The sequence below is a fragment of the Apostichopus japonicus genome, chromosome 12 (genome assembly GCF_037975245.1).
Source record: "Apostichopus japonicus isolate 1M-3 chromosome 12, ASM3797524v1, whole genome shotgun sequence".
In the NCBI taxonomy this organism is placed as follows: Eukaryota; Metazoa; Echinodermata; class Holothuroidea; order Aspidochirotida; family Stichopodidae; genus Apostichopus; species Apostichopus japonicus.
The window spans coordinates 18,120,478-18,139,691 of NC_092572.1; the positions used below are offsets into that span (position 1 = coordinate 18,120,478).

Below are 19,214 nucleotides of genomic sequence, written 5' to 3' on the forward strand. Positions count from 1 at the left end.
TTCTTACCAGACCATCAGCAAGAAAGCGTTGAACTCGACCCCAGCCCTGGCCTTTGCCCTGGCGTGTGCTGTGATCGGTGTGGTGATGGGCCTGATCGCCACCGTCCTGGTCATCAAGAAGAAAACCAGACGACCCCAAGTCAGCCAGAGCTTCACCGAGGTGGACCCCAATCTCACGGTTGAACAGCGACATATCGTGTCCATGCAACAGAATGGCTACGAGAATCCCACGTATAAGTACTTTGAAATGCAGTAGAACCTGCACCACCCTCCATTGTAAAAATTTTACAAGTCTTGCAAATATGTGTAAGAGAACATTTGGTTAGCTGCAATTTTTGAAACTCATTTCTTTCTTTCTTTCTCTCTCTCTCTCTATTTTCTTGTGTTATTATATTTCCTTCTTTTGGGACAATTTACTAAATTTGTGAATATTTTTGTCCTCATCTGAATTGTCGATTGGAGGGTCTCGGCCTGTGTGGTCTTCATCGTGTTTGGTAGTGAGTGACGTATCTGCTCACAGTCGGATTTTAACCATCCTTCTCGATAATTGTCTGGGGTAAAAAAAAATCATTTGGACAAGAGTCAGAAAGGTAATTAATGATTCATTATGAATATTTCAAGTTTTTCTTGTGTTTTTTTTTGGAGGTGGGGGGGGGGGGGAGAGAGGGTCTAAAAACAAGACGAAAGGAAACGAGACAAAGCAAAAAAGAATTAGATAAGAATAAGGAATGATTTCTCATCTTTGATATTAGATGTCGAGGCAATACCTTCAAGCCAACGTCTTCTTTGTATAGTGTTAGTTCATATTGGCTCTTGTATTCTGACACGCACAACCGCAGCATTTCATTTTTTTTTTGTTATGCGGTTGGAAGTATCATGTATTCCTTATTGTTCATGTATTTATACGCTTATCGTAAAATAAACTCATTGGTGGAAAAAATGCCCGGTTTTATGTATTCTGGTCGAATATGACTCATTTATTTTTGTGCTTGAATTGTAAATATTTCCCATCTTTTTTTGTTTTTCTCCTTTCTTCTTTTGAGAGATAGTCAAAGGGTTGATTAGTGTGTTCTTACATATTCTGTGTGTTATTCATACAGTTTGTTTGTGGAGATTGTATGCTTTTTTTTTATGTATATAATAATAATATAGTACGTATGCAGTCAGCCAGTATTCTTGTTCTTGGTGGTGGGTTCTATGCTTGTAGCCGTATCACACTGGGTGTTATCATACCACCCTTCACTAGTTCCCTTACTGTGTAGCATATATATTCATGCAATATGGCTTATAGTTTGTACAGTGTGCTCACAGTCATAGCCTTATATGCTTACATATATAAATCAACACAGTATGCTTGTAGTCAGATCATATGTTACAACTATGCTAAATGGACTTGTGGCAGCTTGGTATGCTTACATTCATTTGGTATGCTTACTGTCATATATGGTATGTATACTGTCATTTGGTATGCTTACTGTTATGTGGTATGCTTACTGTCATGTGGTTTGCTTACTGCCGTATATGGTATGTATACTGTCATTTGGTATGCTTACTGTCATGGTGTATGCTTACTGCCATGTGGTAATTACTGTCATATGGTATGCTTACAGCCAAATGGTTAGCTTACAGTCAAGCATAATATTCACAGACATCCCAAATGCTTGCAGTCTTACTGGTAGCTTGTATTCGTCCAGATTGCTTACAAGTACACTGACTGCTTATTGTAATACTGAGTACAGTGTGTCAAGCTTTGTGCTTACAGTGGTTAAGTGTGCTGACAGTCATACTGCATGCCTTTATACTGAAGTTTCATTTAATATGTCTTCATTTATACTGTGTATGTGTAGTCATACTGAATGCTAAGTTTTATTCTGTATGTCTTCATTCATACTGTGTGTGTAGGCATACTGAATGCTAAGTTTCATTCAGTATGCCTACATTTACACTGTATACATTGTAAGTCATAACATCAGTCATGTTGGCTAGGTGCGATGTTTATTCATAGTTAAAGTTTGAAGGGAAATAGTAAAGCTGTTTCTATATGCAGCAGTCTTAGCAATTTCGTCTAAAACTTCCTTTATCCTTGCAAAACCATGTAAATTTAGCAAATTGTCACAAAGTATGTAAATGTGATCATAAGAATGTCAAACTGTCGAGTTGTGTCTAATTATAAAAATTACAAAAGTCTTTTTCAGTCATTTTCAAAATCTTAGAAAGGTTGTTACAATGTGCAAGATTATCATTCATAATTAGCTTAAGTTTTTTTTTTAAGTGTCTGTCACCATCATAAACTATTGTTGTCAAAATGATTATTTTCTTATAAACCTGATTATTTTATCATCCAGTTTTATTCTCATTTACTGCCATTCTTTATTGTGATGTTGAGCTTTTTAGAGTAGTTAAGCTGATAAGTGTTAATGCAATGTGGAGGATACGGCAAATGATGTTTAAAGATCTATTGCTTGGTGCATTTAACCCACAAACAGATGGGACAAGTTTATGCCAGAAACATTTAAGATTTATTGACAAATTTTATAGAACTCAAGAAGATGAAAACAGTGATATCAAAATAGACAACACTGAAAACTCCCCAGAAGAAAATGTAACATTAACACTAATTTTAAAAGGGATAAAATGTTTGGATTTACTGAGATGATTGGTCCTTGCCATAAATTGTTCTCTCATAATTTAATAAACCAATTTAATAATTCCAGTGCTAATTTTTTAATATTGAGGTTTGAACTTTAAAACAAATTGAATAAAACATTTGAAAAGGATGTCAAAAAACCCTTTTGTTTTCCTTTTCCAAATAACAAAGAGGTACTTACACAACAGTATTGGAACATTTGATTAAACCAGCTTCACTTTTTCCTGTCTTGGGTAATGTTATTTGACGATATTTCACACGGTTGATAGGCAGTTACAGACAAGAATATGCCATACGAGAGTCGGTTATCCTAAAAGACACAATCTGTGGTATACCAACATAGGATATTAACAGTTACAACATTTCTAAAGAATCTTGACAACTTTCTTTCAAACTGTTAGAACAAGAAGCAAGTGAAGAAAAAGAGTGATTTAATATTTTAGTTTTAGCAGTTTCTATTCATTCCAAGACTTTCATATGCAAGGTAATCACATGGTCACATGAACTGGTGTTATAGAAGTACAACCGGTCTGCTTGAGAGTATTAGTTTCATAACTGATTTACAGAGCCAGACGAAATCATCAAAGTTACATGATTAATAAGAAGATCAAAAGATGATATTTATCAATGTATGATGTCACCATATCAAGAGACAGTTAATTCACTCTGGAGATCTTTATACACATCTGTCCACATGTACCTGGCAATAGCTGCAAATCAGTACGATATTTTCCTTACATTTTATTTTATTTTAAGTTTTTGAACCAACACAGCCATGGAAGAAGGTTTTAATATTGTACCTCAAATATTCTCTTGAAGTTTCTGTCAGGACTTCCTTACAAAGCCTTTTTTTACTTAATATGTGCGCTGTCTCTGCAAGTGAAGAGTCACAAACATATATCTGCCAAGGTGTCTTTATCTTGCGTATCTGCAACCACTTCTTGAGATTAGCGTCGTCCTAAAAGCAACAAGGCAAATGTCTTAAACCCAACCAAGACATAATATGTCCATTATTATCTTCTCTGTTATGTATTGCAAATATTTCTCACTCAGAGTCTGCTTTGATGTTCTTTCCCGAGCGTCCTTTGTTTTTAACTGTTCATTCATTCAGATTCTTATATTTTTCTGTTTTCCTTTTCTCTCATTTCATTCTTTAATATTACTTTTACTCTCGTATCTATGACTTGATTTCTTCCATATTTAAATATTTAACTATTTATTGAGAGTGTGAAAATGTCTTTTGTGGTTTGAGTAGCTTTAAGTGAGAATACAACAGGAAAGCTGATGAGGTAGTAAAAGTGGGTGAAGGAGAGGGCGAAGAAGCGGGTGAAGAAGAGGGTGCAGAAAAGGGTTGGACAGATGACTTGCAACTACTGGAACTGAACATTCAGTAATTACAAGTTGAGCTATTCAGTTTTGATTCATCAGATTTGTATGCCTTCCAAAATACCAGCAAGAACAACAAAAACAGCCCAAAAAGACAAAAAATGCAATATCAGAAATGCCAGTGACTGATCCATTATATGAATATTGTGACATGGAAGTTTAACTTTCCTATAGTCATTGGTAAAAACACCTCTGAAAGGTCAAAGGTAATCATAACTGTGTCATTCCATTACTCAATATACTTCCTACCAGTCTTGAATAATTTTTCCTTCCCACCTTCATTTTGCCGCTGAAATCAATATTATTTTTAGAGCTATGCCACCCAATCGATCAAACATTTTTTTCTTTGTCAATAAATATTCATAACTGGTTAATAATTTCTATGAAATAAAAATTAATACATAGCCTACGAAGAATCATAAGGTGTTGGGTTCTCTCTATTAATATCCATGATCACAATTACTTAGGTTTAGTATTCTCTTACTGTGGATCTTACCTACGTTTTTTCATAACTATTCACAATTATGTTACAAACGTGTTTCTTCCTTAATGAATATTCATGATCTGGAGTTGCAGCTGTTACTCCTTATTAAGTATACCCTTTCACACATATTCAAATCTAGTTACTTGTTAATCATATTAAGTCATATTTACGTGATAGTATCCTACTGAGGGAGAAACTTTTAGTCATTTATTCAAGACACAGATGTATTCTACTTGCTCTGACAGCAGTGACTGTTATTTATTCAAGGTTTAAATATTCATTAAATAATTATGCATACAAATGACATTAGTCATTATCATCCATTGCTAAATGTTTCGTGGCTGATGAGTAATAAACAAATCGATGTTACCTAACGTTTCTTATTTTTTTGAAAAACACTCTTCTTTATTGTCCAAGATTTCAGCGTGGGGTATTTTGAAATGGGAAAGTATAAAATTCCATCGTGGGAGCGTTTGAGATATGAAGATATGAGTCGTAGCAATTGAAGGTGGTTCATTGAACCATAGTCCCCAATGTCCAGGGACCTTCAGGGATTGATAAGCCAACGGATTACAACTGTCAGTCAAAGTAAGATAGGAAAGCATAACGTCGAGGTTGTTAAATCTATGTGAAGTGAAGTTTAAATGAAGTGAGGGTGGAGGGCCTCAGCTTTTCCGGTTGACTGGAATTATTCCACCCACTATAACACATACATCCATAGCCACTCCTTTGCTCATCAAAGAAACTAGGGAATAGCTTTATTATAGCTGCCATGAAGTATTTCGGGCTGTTGTTGACATTAATATAGATGAGAAACCAACTTTTTAAAGCATTCGTTTTCAAATGTTTACCGCCAATTGTTTACAGTAGTTCGTGCGGGTGTATATGCATGCTGCAAAATGGTCAATTGCCACCAGAATCAGCTGCTAATGAAAAATGTTGTCAGGTGGTTTACATTGCACAGTCTAAAAAGTATTACAAAACAGGTCAAACATCTATAAAGAGAAAATAGCTTCTTTTAGGAATTTTGGTGGTCGTGACGTTCGTTGCTTTTGTATGAATCGCTATGCTCACAGCCTGTTCACAGTACTAACTGACCAATTCACTGAGAGCTTACACAAATCAAAATATTATCACATGTTACAAAATCCTCATCCGGGGTTAAATATGGGCAGAGATCACCGTTATGCCACTTTGGTAACGCTTTTCATACGAAGTGTCATATTTTTTGCGTTGATAACGGCCAGATTGAATAAATGAATAAACGCTGATGACGCGACGCGTGAGCCCCTTCCATTGACAAGTAAAATAGGGTTAGTCAGTCCGTATATGAACGAGAGGGGAAAGAGTGCGTTACAAACAAAGATTTTGTATTCCTAATAAGGCAAAAACTTATAGAAAGGCTTCACTGTCAGTTAGAACTCAAATATCAAGCGCCTTCGGCGCTGTCACATCTCTGGTAGCAACAACCCGTGCGCGTGAATACTGCGTAACTGCAGCGACACGTCTGCGCGTATCATTATAATTATAGGGACTGGTTGTACCCATTAGTATCCACACTGCATCTCAAGTACGGCCAAAGGTTTGCTGTTGATACATTACATATATATTCTTTGCTTAACGCGCGCATATTCTAAACACGCTATACATTATTATTGCGTAACAAACAAAACCCTTAGTTTTGTGTACAAGTAAAGCTTACCATGTACTAAACAAGCACTTCATATTGATCCATACAGCGATCTAGTTGTGTTTTATCTCGAAGAGCTTTAACCATGATACTGCTTATTGAGCTATTAGCGATATTTCTTGCCTTGCTTTACTTTCTCGTTGAGGCAATTCTGATCTACATCCGAGAAAGATGGAGAGACCGAGCCGGTGAGTTATCGTATTATTGTTGTTTTATGGTTACGTTGACAGCATACATTAATCAAAAAGCTTGATCGATGTTTGATGTCCGGTTATGTTAGGGAGTAGAGTTACAGTGACCTTTAAAAGTAAAGAAAATGGATTGGTGGGGGTGGGTTAGCAATGCCGGATTAACACCTTATGGTGCTCTAAAGTACCATATACTTCCCACCCCCCCCCGTCCCCCACATACACACATTATTACGTTTTGCAGACACAACCCGAAACTGAAAGGTCGTCATGCCTTGCATGGAAGTGATCACGGAGTTCCCTTGATCCTGGAGTCCCCTTGACACGTACCATTTTTTATCTATCTTTTATTTTAATCCGGTAACCTGGTTGGGATCACTCTTGTATGGCGGCCTTGTGGAGACAGTATACCGTAGTTCGGTTAGCGTTATTTTATTTCGCCTCTTCGGTGACAGATTTGGTTAATTCTTATGAAAGACTATAGGGTCCCTTCCTCCATGGTACCTTAATGGAATGATAGACAGTTCATATAGCTCTGATTTTTAAGTAGTTTTTCAATACTGAACTGTTGATGTATCTTATTTATCTTTAAATACACGAGGATCATAGACAGCAGCGTAAAACTACAACAAAGATGAGAGATGAGAGGTCACTTTTACCTCCAGTTATCAATAGACTGATTAAACAAGATAGTGTCCTGAGTATTTGTACTTCTCACACAACATTTGACATACCGCCCATACACCCTCGGTAGACACATTGAGTGTGACGTCACTATTGATATTAATCTTTAAAGGAAACGACCCATGCAAGACTCCATATTGGTTGTTGAAACAACAGCTTCGTCAACTTCTAGGCGGTAAGTTTAGTTTATTTAATTGAATATTTTCTATGTCAATTAGATACTCATATAACCAGCTTTTCTTCTCCGAGGAGAGAATTGCATAATCAGCCTGTGTAATCCGTATTCGTAGCAAGTTGATTATATTAATCGTTTTCAATGAATAATTAGCAAAGAATAATCTGGATCAATAAAACTACTGAAGTTAAACTCCAATTCGAGGATACCTTCGTTTACAGATTGAAATAAGAAACATCACTCTGAACGCAACGTTGAAAGAGATGGCGCTATAGCTTTAATCAATCATAGCTCAATGTAAGTTAACATACGTCGTTGTTTAAGACTATAAATCAATGTGAGGTTGAATGAAAAATAGTAACTTCGTTAATACTGTGGATGATTCAAGACAGATTAGTGCTTGTCGAGATCATGTCTATTCTGTATACTTGATTTCTGTTAATCGACCTCCCCTGTAACCCTCCATCTAGCTCTCATCCACCCACCCTAATCACAGGGTAAAATTAGGTAAAATAATTTCATTTTTGTTTCTAACAACCATGACTTGCAAGTTTTATTTGTTTGTAGGGATGAGTCGTGCTCAGCAAATAAGAGAAATTCGTAAACTGAAGATAATCAGAATCAAGAAGATGATGACCTTGGCATCTGAAGTATAGAAGATCTTTCTTAAATCCTGGTAATGTTACATGTTGTATAGCCGATATAGGGAGAATAATAGATATATATGTACAATTCCTGATGATGTTACAAAATGTATCTTAGACAGAATTGTGGTAATTCATCAAAAGAGAAATTACCCCCCCCCCCCTAACACAAAACCCCAGACAACAAGGAAACCAAGAGTGTTAGTGAGAGCTTAGGGTTGATGTCACTGGTGAGATTGTTTATGTTTATTTAAACGATGTTGAATATGTTACAGCTTACCTGGCATTTCACATGTGAGGGGACTGAGGGTTCAGTGGGTGAGGTGGAATGCTGTGATTGGGTATTTGATTCGATTCTTTGTTACCATCATAGCTGCCATGAGAATACTTCAAGAGATGGAAAGAAAACTCGAAGCTAACGCCGTAGTTATATCATCTTGTTGCAAGGGGAAACTTACTCTTAACTGTGAGGGCGGTGTTTTAGAAATGGATGTTACATTGATGATAACTCGTGATACATATTTCGTGTTAACTCAACTTAGAATATTTAAAATCAAGATATTTCTTTTCTATTTGATAGGTTGTCGCTGATGAAACAATTTTATGTGGACAGCGAAGAACAACTGATAGAGAGAAGTGAATCAACTGATAACAGGTAAGGAGGAACCATGGTAATGACTAATGGTTCTATTGATCACATCAACGTTAAACCATCATGTTAACTGGTAACTTAAAATATAATAGAACTTTTCAAACTATTTGGGCTTATTTGTGTTAAGTAATTGTAAGTAGTAAACCAGACAGGTTCTGGCAACTTTAAAGGGCAAAAAAATAATAAAAAAATAAAAAAAAAAATAAAAAAAGGTACTGCTGAAGATATATAATACAAGAATTAGTAAATTTTTAAATTATAGTGGAATCTATTCATGATCACTTATCTTACAGCCATGCAATATAAACGATGGCCGGAAGTGATGCTTTGTCGCCCTCATTTTCCATTGACCATGAGGTGTGGATTGTCAGGTGAGCTTGCAAATTATCGTCGAGAAGATTAAAATTGATTCAGTCTGTTCCATTCTCTGGGTAAATAACAGCGTATAAAAATATTTTAAATATCCATTATTTACCCCAAAAACTCATACTACTCTTTTTCGTCTTTTCAATAGCAGCTGGTGACGTTGCTCTTGTGATCCAAACCATGATTGCCGTCCTCTATTTAAGCCAATTGCCTCTCAAATACAAAGGAAGGATTTCACATCAGGAATGGAAGTTGTGCCTTATCGACCCAGGTTCTTCTAAGGATTGACCCTTGACCTCACAGGTACGTTAACACACTCTCAAATTGATAAAATTCTCGACTATGACGTCATCAAGTTGGAAAACAAAATTAACAAACATATTTAAAGACAGATAACACGATTGATTGAAGATAAAAATCATACTAATATTATAAAAATGAATCATACGGTATTTTGTAAAATGTTGTACGAAACGCAACTTTTTTTAATGTATTTAGAGTACAAGGTTCTAATGGCGAGTATTAGTGTACAATTAATGTTGTACTATAGTATCTAATATTTATACTATGTATACAAATACCCCGAATAACGAGGGTTACGATTACAAATCCACGGCAGAGTGTGTGTGAGTACAGAGCATATAGTTATGGTAAAACGTGAGTATGAGTACAATTATGTACTATTAATAACAGATTGTATAACAATGTATGTCCTTTCTGGGGATGAAACTGATTTATTCTTTCAATTTTTGACAGATTGTCGCTGATGAAACAGTTATTGTGGACAGCGAGTAAAAATTTATGAAGACACCTTCTCATTCAGTGAAAGGTAGGGGAAAAAAACAGCTATTTACTGCAGTATAGCTTAGGTCCGATACTTGTCTGTCCGTTGTTAACCTTTACTAGCCTATCTCTGAATGTAATCGTAACTTCATTCCCACAACAAGGACACAGAATAACGTGTTCCAAAATTTAATTTTAATTTTAGTGTTGTTAATCTCCTATATATACATATAGATATATTATGTGTTTATCGTGGCCAATAGGAGCGGATATGGGATAGGGAAATAATATTATCATTCTTTATTGATTTGTGTTATTAATTTATTTTGGTCAGACAAGGCTTGTATTTTTCGACTATCATGCATGTAGTGCCAACCGTTAAAGTTAGAAAACGTCAGGCAATAGCGTTCTTAAAGTACGATCTTTTCGACATTCCGGGACTTCCTACGCACAATACAGTCCTGTAACCAGTACGGGCACAGATGTACCACCGCCCCCCCCCCCTATAATCATGTACCATCACCCTCATCTATGACCCAATCATAGATAAACAAACTTCATAAATCACAGGATACGAGCTATGGGCCCTTAGAACTCAGATTTCTTGCTACGGGTCTGGCACAATAACTCCATAATATGGTATCTAGGATCAGATAAAGAAATGCTCTGCTAATGAAATGTTTCTAAAAAAGTGAAACTAAACTTAAGTCATTATTATTGTACTAACAGGGTGAAGGCTGGGACGTCACCAATATGTTTGTTACTAACGAGGCTGACTTCGGCTACAAATCAACCTTTGATGAGACCCTGTCTGAGTACACGTAAGTTATTCTATTTGTATGTAACCGTCATGGAAAATATTTCAATCATGGATTTTTTGGTAGTACAAGAAACAACGAATTTTCAATCTATTTACAGATCGCTCGATGTGGAGTATTTTGACGATTTTTAAGTCTTTTCCTTCATTTCTTTATATTTTTTATTTTCCTTAGATTTTCCATAAATGAAACAAAATTAACGGAAAAGAAGCTACAGATTTTCCTTTTTTTTTTCTTTTGAATGTCTTTTCCGCAAATATTTGTGACTAAAATATTAACAAAAATGTTCCTTTTCTGTTTCACTCAGGACTGTGCTGGTAGAGGACACTTCACCAGAGTACAAGCTCAGATGGGAGAGGGCCTGTCGTCTTGTTAATGAGATCGAAGCAAGGATCAAGCTAACCAGGCCAAACAAACAAAGCAGCGCAAAAAGGAAAAACCGTCGCTGAAAGAAATCAGGCTGTCCTTATTAAATCCAATTGTTTAAAGATCATGTTTTGCAAAACATCTCAGTATGTATTTAATGTTTATATCCAAAACGACTCTCCAAAATAAATTTAAATTATACTTGTATAATTCGGTGGTATTGTGGTTAGTTTGTTTTGTTTTGTACGATTTATCTGTGATACCCCCTCAACTGTCCCCTTGGGATTTGTTAGATTACTTGGCACAGCCAGTGTATATATTACCCGTGTATGCGGCTCTATTCCTTTATTGGTATCCATGAATATTAAATTTTACGAAAAATATGACCACGTGTAAATGAGGGTAAAGGTCAAAGACTTCCAGATTTTCCACAAACACAGCAAAAGTTGACTAAGGAGAAATGTAGAGAGAAATCACAATACTCCTGAGACCACCAACTCGACCAAAGTATACTATGTGAGTAATTCCAAATATGCTAGTCGATACAATAAGTGGTCACTGATTTTCAAACTTTTACAAGCACTTGACAGCCACTGGCAAATATTTCCCTCTCTGCTCAGGGCCCCTGATGCCAGTGAGGCCATATCCCTCGAATTATTATTGCGAGAGAGATTATTCACTTGGGCGCATATTTCAACATCACTGAATATGGGTGTAACTCTAGCCCCCCTCCCCCCTCCCCCCTCCCTTTCCCAAGTTCTACAAATACCAATTTCAACCTGTGACGGAGTCCCTGCTGATACGTACTTTGGACGACACTCTGGTAAAAGGTCGATCAATGTCTTGGAATAATGCCTATCGACAAGGCATATGCTATATATAGCATATGCCTTGTTTGTAAGTATATGTTCTAGTTAGCCCACTATTGGCCCGAAAGCCGGACACTCAAGGTACTCTCTCGGATGATTTTGCGGACTAAGGGAGGATATGGAATTGGGATCATATAGACCCGTATAAAAATCAACCTTGGCAATGGAATTACGGTAAACATTGCAGTGCCTTGCATCCGATCGGCGCGATTCACACAACCTCCAATCGATCCAAATCAACCGTCATTGAATTACACACCTGTCTCGCTCTCTGACTTGACAGAGATTATTAAAGTCAGGCTGTTTAACAATAGTAATTCGGTTAGATTTGTAAACTTCATTAAACAAAGTTACATTACTGAGATACTGTGTACACAAAAATTAAACTGCTACGACGTGAAACACATTGACATTGTAATGTAACGAAATTCAGCATTATTGCTGCTTGCCTGGAAGTCAACAATAACATTGTAGCGTAAGCGTATATTATACAGTTCGATCTTTGAAAGTAAACTATATTCAACTCCATATAATTCAGCAACTGAAAGAGGGTTAAGGAAAAACCAAAGAAATACGGGCACAATCTAGCTATTTATTTTTACAATTGATCCCCGTACAATGCAGCAATGAGGGGGGAGGGGGGAGGGGGGGTTGAGACCCTGGACTAGATTTGTTGTAGTGCCAAGTTGGCCTGTGGGGCTAAAAAATCACAATAAAAAAGATGTAACCTGTTGCTTACGTCGCTCTGCTAACATCACCTTTACCTCATTTTTATACATTTACCTCAACATATTTTCTTGATGTTAGGCTTCAACACTTTCTCTACATTAATCGTAAAAACTGTCTACATTTCGAATCCATTGGCTTTTCCAGAGTGATGTTGCAAGGAAGTTGTGACCCTAAAGTGCTAGAAGTTTGAGAAATCCAGGTCAGTTTGGTTTCATTTTCGCCAAAAACAAAGGAGAGAATAAAAAAAAGGAAGAAAAACATGTCAATTATGACACCAAGGCTATAATGTGCATTGGCATGGAATATTACTATTAAAAACCTAATTTATATTTTAATGATATTTATCAACTTGAAAACGAAACAAGGAAGTTATACATCAATGACCCTTGAATAGCACGAGATATCGTCAAGTGAACGGATTTTTTAAGTAAAAGAATACATTGGTTGATGGTACCGAACGAACGTATTACTCGTTAGTTTATTTCACTTCAGTTCCATGCTTTATTCTAGCATAAGCCATGAGGCTATGGACCCCTGGGTAGATACGATTATAAATATCATATTGAAACTTCACATGTAGTATAATTCATCGATATAAAATATCCATATATAGTTTTGGACTTGCATTTCTTTGTATAACTCATATTGATATATTTCATTTCATTACAATGATTTTGGTAGATTCTGAAATCCTGTCTTAGAATAGACTGACACATATTAACGCATCCACTTCTGATTACCTATAAAACGTTGGTGCATACCAGTCATATCTTTAAAAAAAAGTTACATATTTGACAAATAACCAGTTATGAAGAAACACGTGATTCACCATTAAAAAAGCTAAGTTGAGCCTTCGTTTAAAGTTCATATCATACAAGGAGATACTTGAAGCAAAAACCTTAACAATACCTGGACAAGACTTTGAGATCAATTTATCACGTCAATGTAAACTATAAAATGAAGCTAGTATGTACTTCAATATTTAACAGTGCATACTTAGGGACAAAGTGAAACCATTGAACTACTCATATACATTGTTATACAATAGTGATAAAGCAGACACAGACATGCCTGTGTATCTTCAGCACTATTTAGGCAAATACTATATACTAGTCAAATACCTTCAAAGTTCTATCCTTGTACATATCACCAACGGCAATTGATACCCTGCACTAGACAATTTCTTTTGGCTGTATTTTGAAGTTTAAAGAAAAGAATATTTACAAATATACACGTCTCATGTGAATGGCACGAGTGTCATGTTTGTCTTTCAAGATTGAATGCTAAGGCATGATAGAGTTGTTTTTCAGATAATATTACCAAATATACTGTTATTAGTGTATGGAGATGACAGAATGAGACGGTTTATCTCAAATAACGAAATGAAATGTTACAAATTGTATGATTTAATTAACATTGTGTTCCACTTTAAATTTCTTTAAGATGGCTGACAAAAATCCTTATCCAGAAGAAGATGTTTTATTTACTTAAATAAATCCACACATTATTGTTTCGGATTTATAATACAAATATGTCAAAAATTCAGTATATATATGGAACGCAATGCTAAACAGTTTGTGGATTGTTATTTGTCCAATGACCATTGTACCAAATAAATGTAGTCTATGCCACAAACTTTTAACATACTATATCATATCCACACAAGGAAGCAACGAATTGCATTACCAAGCCGTAATCGCAATGACGTTGTCAAATTTAGTGTCAAGTTTTATTTTGTTTCATGGATATAGCACCTGATGACAAAGTAGCTATCCTCTGGGTTTCTTGTGTATTCTTGTTCATGTTACGATTTTTCTTGCTTAAGATACAGTGTGGTTAGAATAGAATCGTTTTTCAAAACGCCTAGTCACGTATAATAACATCACTCTGTAGTCAATGTAAGGAAATGTAAGGGAAATGTTTGCCTAAACAATGATTAATAATGAATGTCACTGCATGCCAATGATGAACTAAGACTGGCAACGATTTCCTAAGCCGGATGAGTCCCGCAAGAGTATTATTCAAAATATGGCTTTAACTTCCACGTTATAGTAGATGTCTACTTAATAATTGTCATTGTTTAAATAAGGTTGCTTGAATAACTAAGCTAAATATTAAGTAAACTGAAAATAGTAAGTTAATTAAAAGTTAATGACTTTTTTAGGTTGCAGCAGTAATATATTTGTTAGTACTTTTGTCAATTAAATTTTGAGAAACATGATATTCTTTTGTATGTAACACACGTTGTATTCCTTTCACTATAATGATAGCGGTACAATGATGTTATTATTCCTTTCTTGAAAGTCTATTCGCTCTTATGTGAAGCAAAACAACCGAAAGTTATATCTATGATTGAAAAGATAACACACATATGCAATAAGGCTATATGTTTTTTGGTATAACTGATATTGAATTAGACACAGGAGAAATCTAGTCATCTCTCATGATTGTTGGATAGTAAGATAGAAAATGAAAAATAAGCTTGTGTAAAATATGCAATGGTACGAATAACGATAACATTTTGCTCGAAAGGTTTATCTACATTGTCATCAATCTGCGTTGCTGTTTGAATGTCTTGCTGGTAATAATGTTTTATGACTGTAAATATTTGGTAAATCACATGTTAACTCTAAATGAAATAATTCATTTTCCTCTACGACTCAGTTAGCAATTGATTCCGGCTGGTAAACTTATTTACATTAATCAATTTGGCTTTGGCTACCGGGAAGGCGATGAAACTATATAAATAACGAACTTATCATCCAATGCAACATTTAAATACGAGTTGCCTTTCAATGATGCTTACAGTTGTTATTTAACACTTTTAATGTTTACTAAATAAGCAAATCTCATTACTTCAAAGCGGCTAATTCTTTTCAGCGAATTCAATTCCTCTCGAAGAATTCAATTCAGTTACATGACATGATTGTTTATTTCTTTCTATTTCTAAACCTTGAAAAATATCCGTCACCTAAGTGAAACAGATATCACCACGGCTAATTTACGATGTGTTCAAAGACGTGTAGCAGTCTGATTCTTTGCATGTTAGAACTTGTTCTTCCTACAGAATGAGAAAGAAAGTAGATATAAAGTTAGTTGACAGTTCGGTATGTATATTTTGAAGTTTCAGTAAGTATTGCATTTTCAGAGAACCATGAGTTAAAGTGCAGGAATTGACTTACTAATTTAACGTTTTCAAAAGCGTTGATACCTTTTCAAGAATTGTTTGGAAGTTTGGTCGGCAATCTTTTGTTGTGTTCCAACACAATAACATTATGCTACACCTTCGGTAAATTAGATCAATAAAATGAGAGATAAATCATTCATGGACGTTTGTTTTTCAATAAGTGATCACTAACTTCAGATGACTGTCTTTGATCCTAGCTAAGAGATTGTATAAATGAAATCGAGGTAAGAGAAGGGACATATACCTTACCTACACCCTGCTACACATATCATGGAATAGTAAACGGTGGTATACAAACTTCGAGCCCTTTCGCTGGTATTAGTAACGAAAAATATATATGATAGTGGAAAGACAGATTCAAACTAGAATACTCACAAGGCACCTGGGCAGCATATTGGCTGAGCAAGGAGAATGGCCTGTCTAATCTTTTCTTCTAACTGTTGTTTACTGAGTCCCGCAGAAGGTACTTCTCCTTAATGTGTGAATGTGATACGATGCATTAGGAAACACGTGCTTGTTTATTAAAAAAAAAAACCATAACAAGTCTGGTAGCATATTGATGAATATAAACTGTTATAGTCATTTTTGAAAGCAGGATTGTAGCAATTGTATCATTTACCCAAAGAAAACACTTCCCACAGGAACGTGCCATAGTTCCAGACATTGCTGTCAACTGAGTATTGTTTCAAAAATACAGCCTCGGGTGGCATCCACATTATTGGCGGGTATTCCTGTAAAGTGATTGGCACAACTATAGAGGTTGCAATGTAAATCAGTTGCTCCTACAGATGTATCAATGAATTAGGTGTTTAAGCATAACCAACTACAAGAAAAAAACATCTAATTTTGCTATCGTTTAACACCTTCCCTGTTAGACATTAGAAATATTTCATAGTCTCGCATTGTCTCGCATTTTTGAATGATTGGGTATAAAATACATTTAAATTACTAAAAAATATTATCAATTAACCTCAAAACCAAGTTTTATAATATATATTGAAATTGTAGTGCTCAACCACGGGATGCCCCATAAACATACAAAAATGTATATATATATATATATATATATATATATATATATATATATATATAATATAACGAAAATCCACGTTTACTCCAAAAGAAGTTATTATTAGAGAAAACCAGAGAAATAAGATATGACTCATAATTGACAAATAAGGAGTAAGCTTTAGAAAATATATTGGAATTTTCGGTCCCCCTTGGGCCTTCGTCAGCAATACTTGGCAGTCGAATGAAAAGTACAAAATGTAACACAATGAAAGTATGACGCTAGATAAGTGTAAGTTGCAATGATAGAATTAAAACAAAACAAAAAACATGACTATACAGGAAGCGGATTAAGGGGCAAAGAACGGATTACATATGCTTGTAGAACTGATAGTTGTTAAGGGGTCCCAAGTCTATGTTGAGGCCGGTGATATGAGACTTAATACGAAAGATCCAATCGATTTCTATACGTTTACGTTCAGTAGTTGATTTGAAGTTCGAGACAATTAAAGTACATGTTAGGTTTTTTAGAGAATGATTGTGATTCTATTAATGTTATTTACATTTTCTATTGTGTACTTTGCAAAGAGGGCAATTATGTAGGTGAAACAGGCTCCCGGTTCCGGTTACGTTTTAATGATCACAAAAAAAATCTATTTGTGATAATTTTGCAGGATTCCCAGTTTCCGAACATTTCAATCTATATATATATATAGATAAATATAGATAAATAAATAAATATATATATATATATATATTTATATATATATTTATATATATATTTATATATATATATATATTGCAAAATGTATTGAAATGTTGTTTAACGAGCATTTTGTGATTTGTTTGCAAAGTTTAAAGTAATTCAGCAATATTTTGTTGGCTTTGTCTTCAGTTTCGTATCAGAAGTACTAAGATAAGGAAACTTCTTACCCGGACCCGAGGTTGTGTAAGTCAAACTTGCAGGTTTGATGTGAGAACCGTTTACTTGACATTTCACTGTGGTTGCGTTTACATACTGGTTGAAGCTGAATGTAGATGTTACACTGTGATCATTCGTTTCACTGAATAGTTCCTCACTTTCTCTCTGTTCATTTACAAACCAAGTTAAGGTTATAGGCGCCAAAACGTTATCTGCTCTGCATATCAGTGATGTTATTTCTTCGTCCAACTCATTGCGTACATTATTCTCAATGGACAAAGATGGATAAGCTTGATATAAAAGTATAAAAAAGTAAAAAATTTTAGATGACATTCGTACATCTTTGAAGGCAAGAAGTAAAATGCAACTATGGATAACCTAAAAATGCGACTCTCAAGGTAACTATGAAAACATAATCAATATTATTAATCGTTACATCATATTGAATACCTGGATTTTATTTTAATTGCAAGACTTTCGCTGCGTTTCATCACTACATAATTACATTGAAAAGCTTAGAAGCTAAAACAAGACATGTATAGTAAACAGTTTAGAGATGATTTTTTTTTGGTTAAAGAGAAAAGTAACATTGATCATTGAGTGTAAATGACGTATACAAAATCCATTGGAACAGAATAAATAAGTATAGTAATAGCAAAATATAATCTTACTGGTTATCTTCAGGATGTATGCCGTTACCAATTCTTTGTCACTGAGACATTCATATGCATCGTTGAATTGATCGAGTGAGATATTCTTTAACTGAATCGATGATAACACGGGATCGCACGTGTTTTGAAGTATCGTTGCTTCTTCATGAAGTTTGTTCAAACCAGAGTAAATAAAGTTTCCATTTCTCGACCATGTGACTGGATTAGTTGATATTTTCACAGGACAAACAAGACACACATCATCTCCAGGTTCTGCATCGCATGAAATATTCACCTCGGAAACATTACCGGTTTTGAAACATAATACCGGACTAGTCGATGAAACGAAACCTAGATAGCAAAAAAAAAGAAAGGAATTTGTTTCTGGAAGAGGTGTCATTTAAATGAAATTTATTTCACTTACTTCAAATACATAGAAATACTTAATATAGCTAGTGAACACAAACCTTTATATTCATGACACACAAGGAGAATTAGAAGCATAGCCATATAATCCATGCTGCAATGCTGCTGTAGCGATGTCTGTCTTCCTCAGTTGTCCTGCCAATGACTAAATGACATGACAGTGAATCAATGACATGCTTCCTTTAACCGAATCAAAAATGAAAGTAACGAGTCTGCATTATACTTGCCAATATTAACATATAATAAGTTCATAAAAGAATATTAACTGGTCTACAAATTAGTTGGTCGGTTTGTAATCAACCTGATTTAAAAAAATAAAAAACAGATTATTTTTTATTGTCAACCGGTTATTCTTCAAACAGAGCGAAAAGGGAAAATATTTTACCTAAAAGGGAAAACAGGAAAGTCACGTGATCATCACAGCTCGTGTAATGTTGATATGTAGGCCACACCTATTATCATTGCCAAACACCAAACAAACCTTTGGGCATCGCTCCAATCAGATCTAGATTTAATATTCAATGATAATCATATGTTCAG

At 35.0% G+C, this 19,214-nt stretch overlaps 2 protein-coding genes and 1 long non-coding RNA gene across 10 annotated transcripts in view; 2 read left to right on the forward strand and 1 right to left on the reverse strand.

Annotated features, from left to right (window-relative positions):
* The window catches only part of LOC139976767 (amyloid-beta precursor-like protein), a 61,216-nt gene extending 56,325 nt beyond the window's left edge, over positions 1-4,891 (forward strand). The window contains exon 10 of the mRNA XM_071985507.1: positions 11-4,891. Coding sequence (XP_071841608.1) covers positions 11-256 — 246 coding nt within the window. The 3' untranslated portion in view covers positions 257-4,891. The remainder of the gene's footprint in view (positions 1-10) is intronic.
* The window catches only part of LOC139976768 (uncharacterized), a 267,039-nt gene extending 255,437 nt beyond the window's left edge, over positions 1-11,602 (forward strand). The window contains exons 2-4 of the long non-coding RNA XR_011796250.1: positions 9,673-9,745; positions 10,429-10,520; positions 10,825-11,602. This is a non-coding gene — a long non-coding RNA (uncharacterized lncRNA). The remainder of the gene's footprint in view (positions 1-9,672; positions 9,746-10,428; positions 10,521-10,824) is intronic.
* Positions 11,603-12,392: 790 nt separating this feature from the next.
* On the reverse strand, positions 12,393-18,866 carry LOC139977826 (uncharacterized). Of its 8 annotated transcripts, XM_071987486.1 has the most exons (7): positions 18,716-18,866; positions 18,270-18,599; positions 17,610-17,888; positions 16,044-16,140; positions 15,664-15,765; positions 13,603-13,671; positions 12,393-12,659 (listed from the first exon to the last, which is right to left on the reverse strand). In XM_071987486.1, the coding sequence occupies exons 1-6, from the start codon at positions 18,765-18,767 to the stop codon at positions 13,605-13,607; spliced, it is 927 nt and encodes a 308-aa protein (XP_071843587.1). In that variant the 5' UTR covers positions 18,768-18,866; the 3' UTR covers positions 12,393-12,659; positions 13,603-13,604. The 8 variants fall into 8 exon arrangements, 7 of the variants coding, with proteins under 7 accessions (XP_071843587.1, XP_071843590.1, XP_071843585.1 ...); XR_011796705.1 differs by lacking the exon at positions 15,664-15,765 and adding an exon at positions 16,288-16,399 and having other exon boundaries at positions 12,393-15,542; XM_071987489.1 differs by lacking the exon at positions 15,664-15,765.
* Between the last annotated feature and the right edge of the window lie 348 nt (positions 18,867-19,214).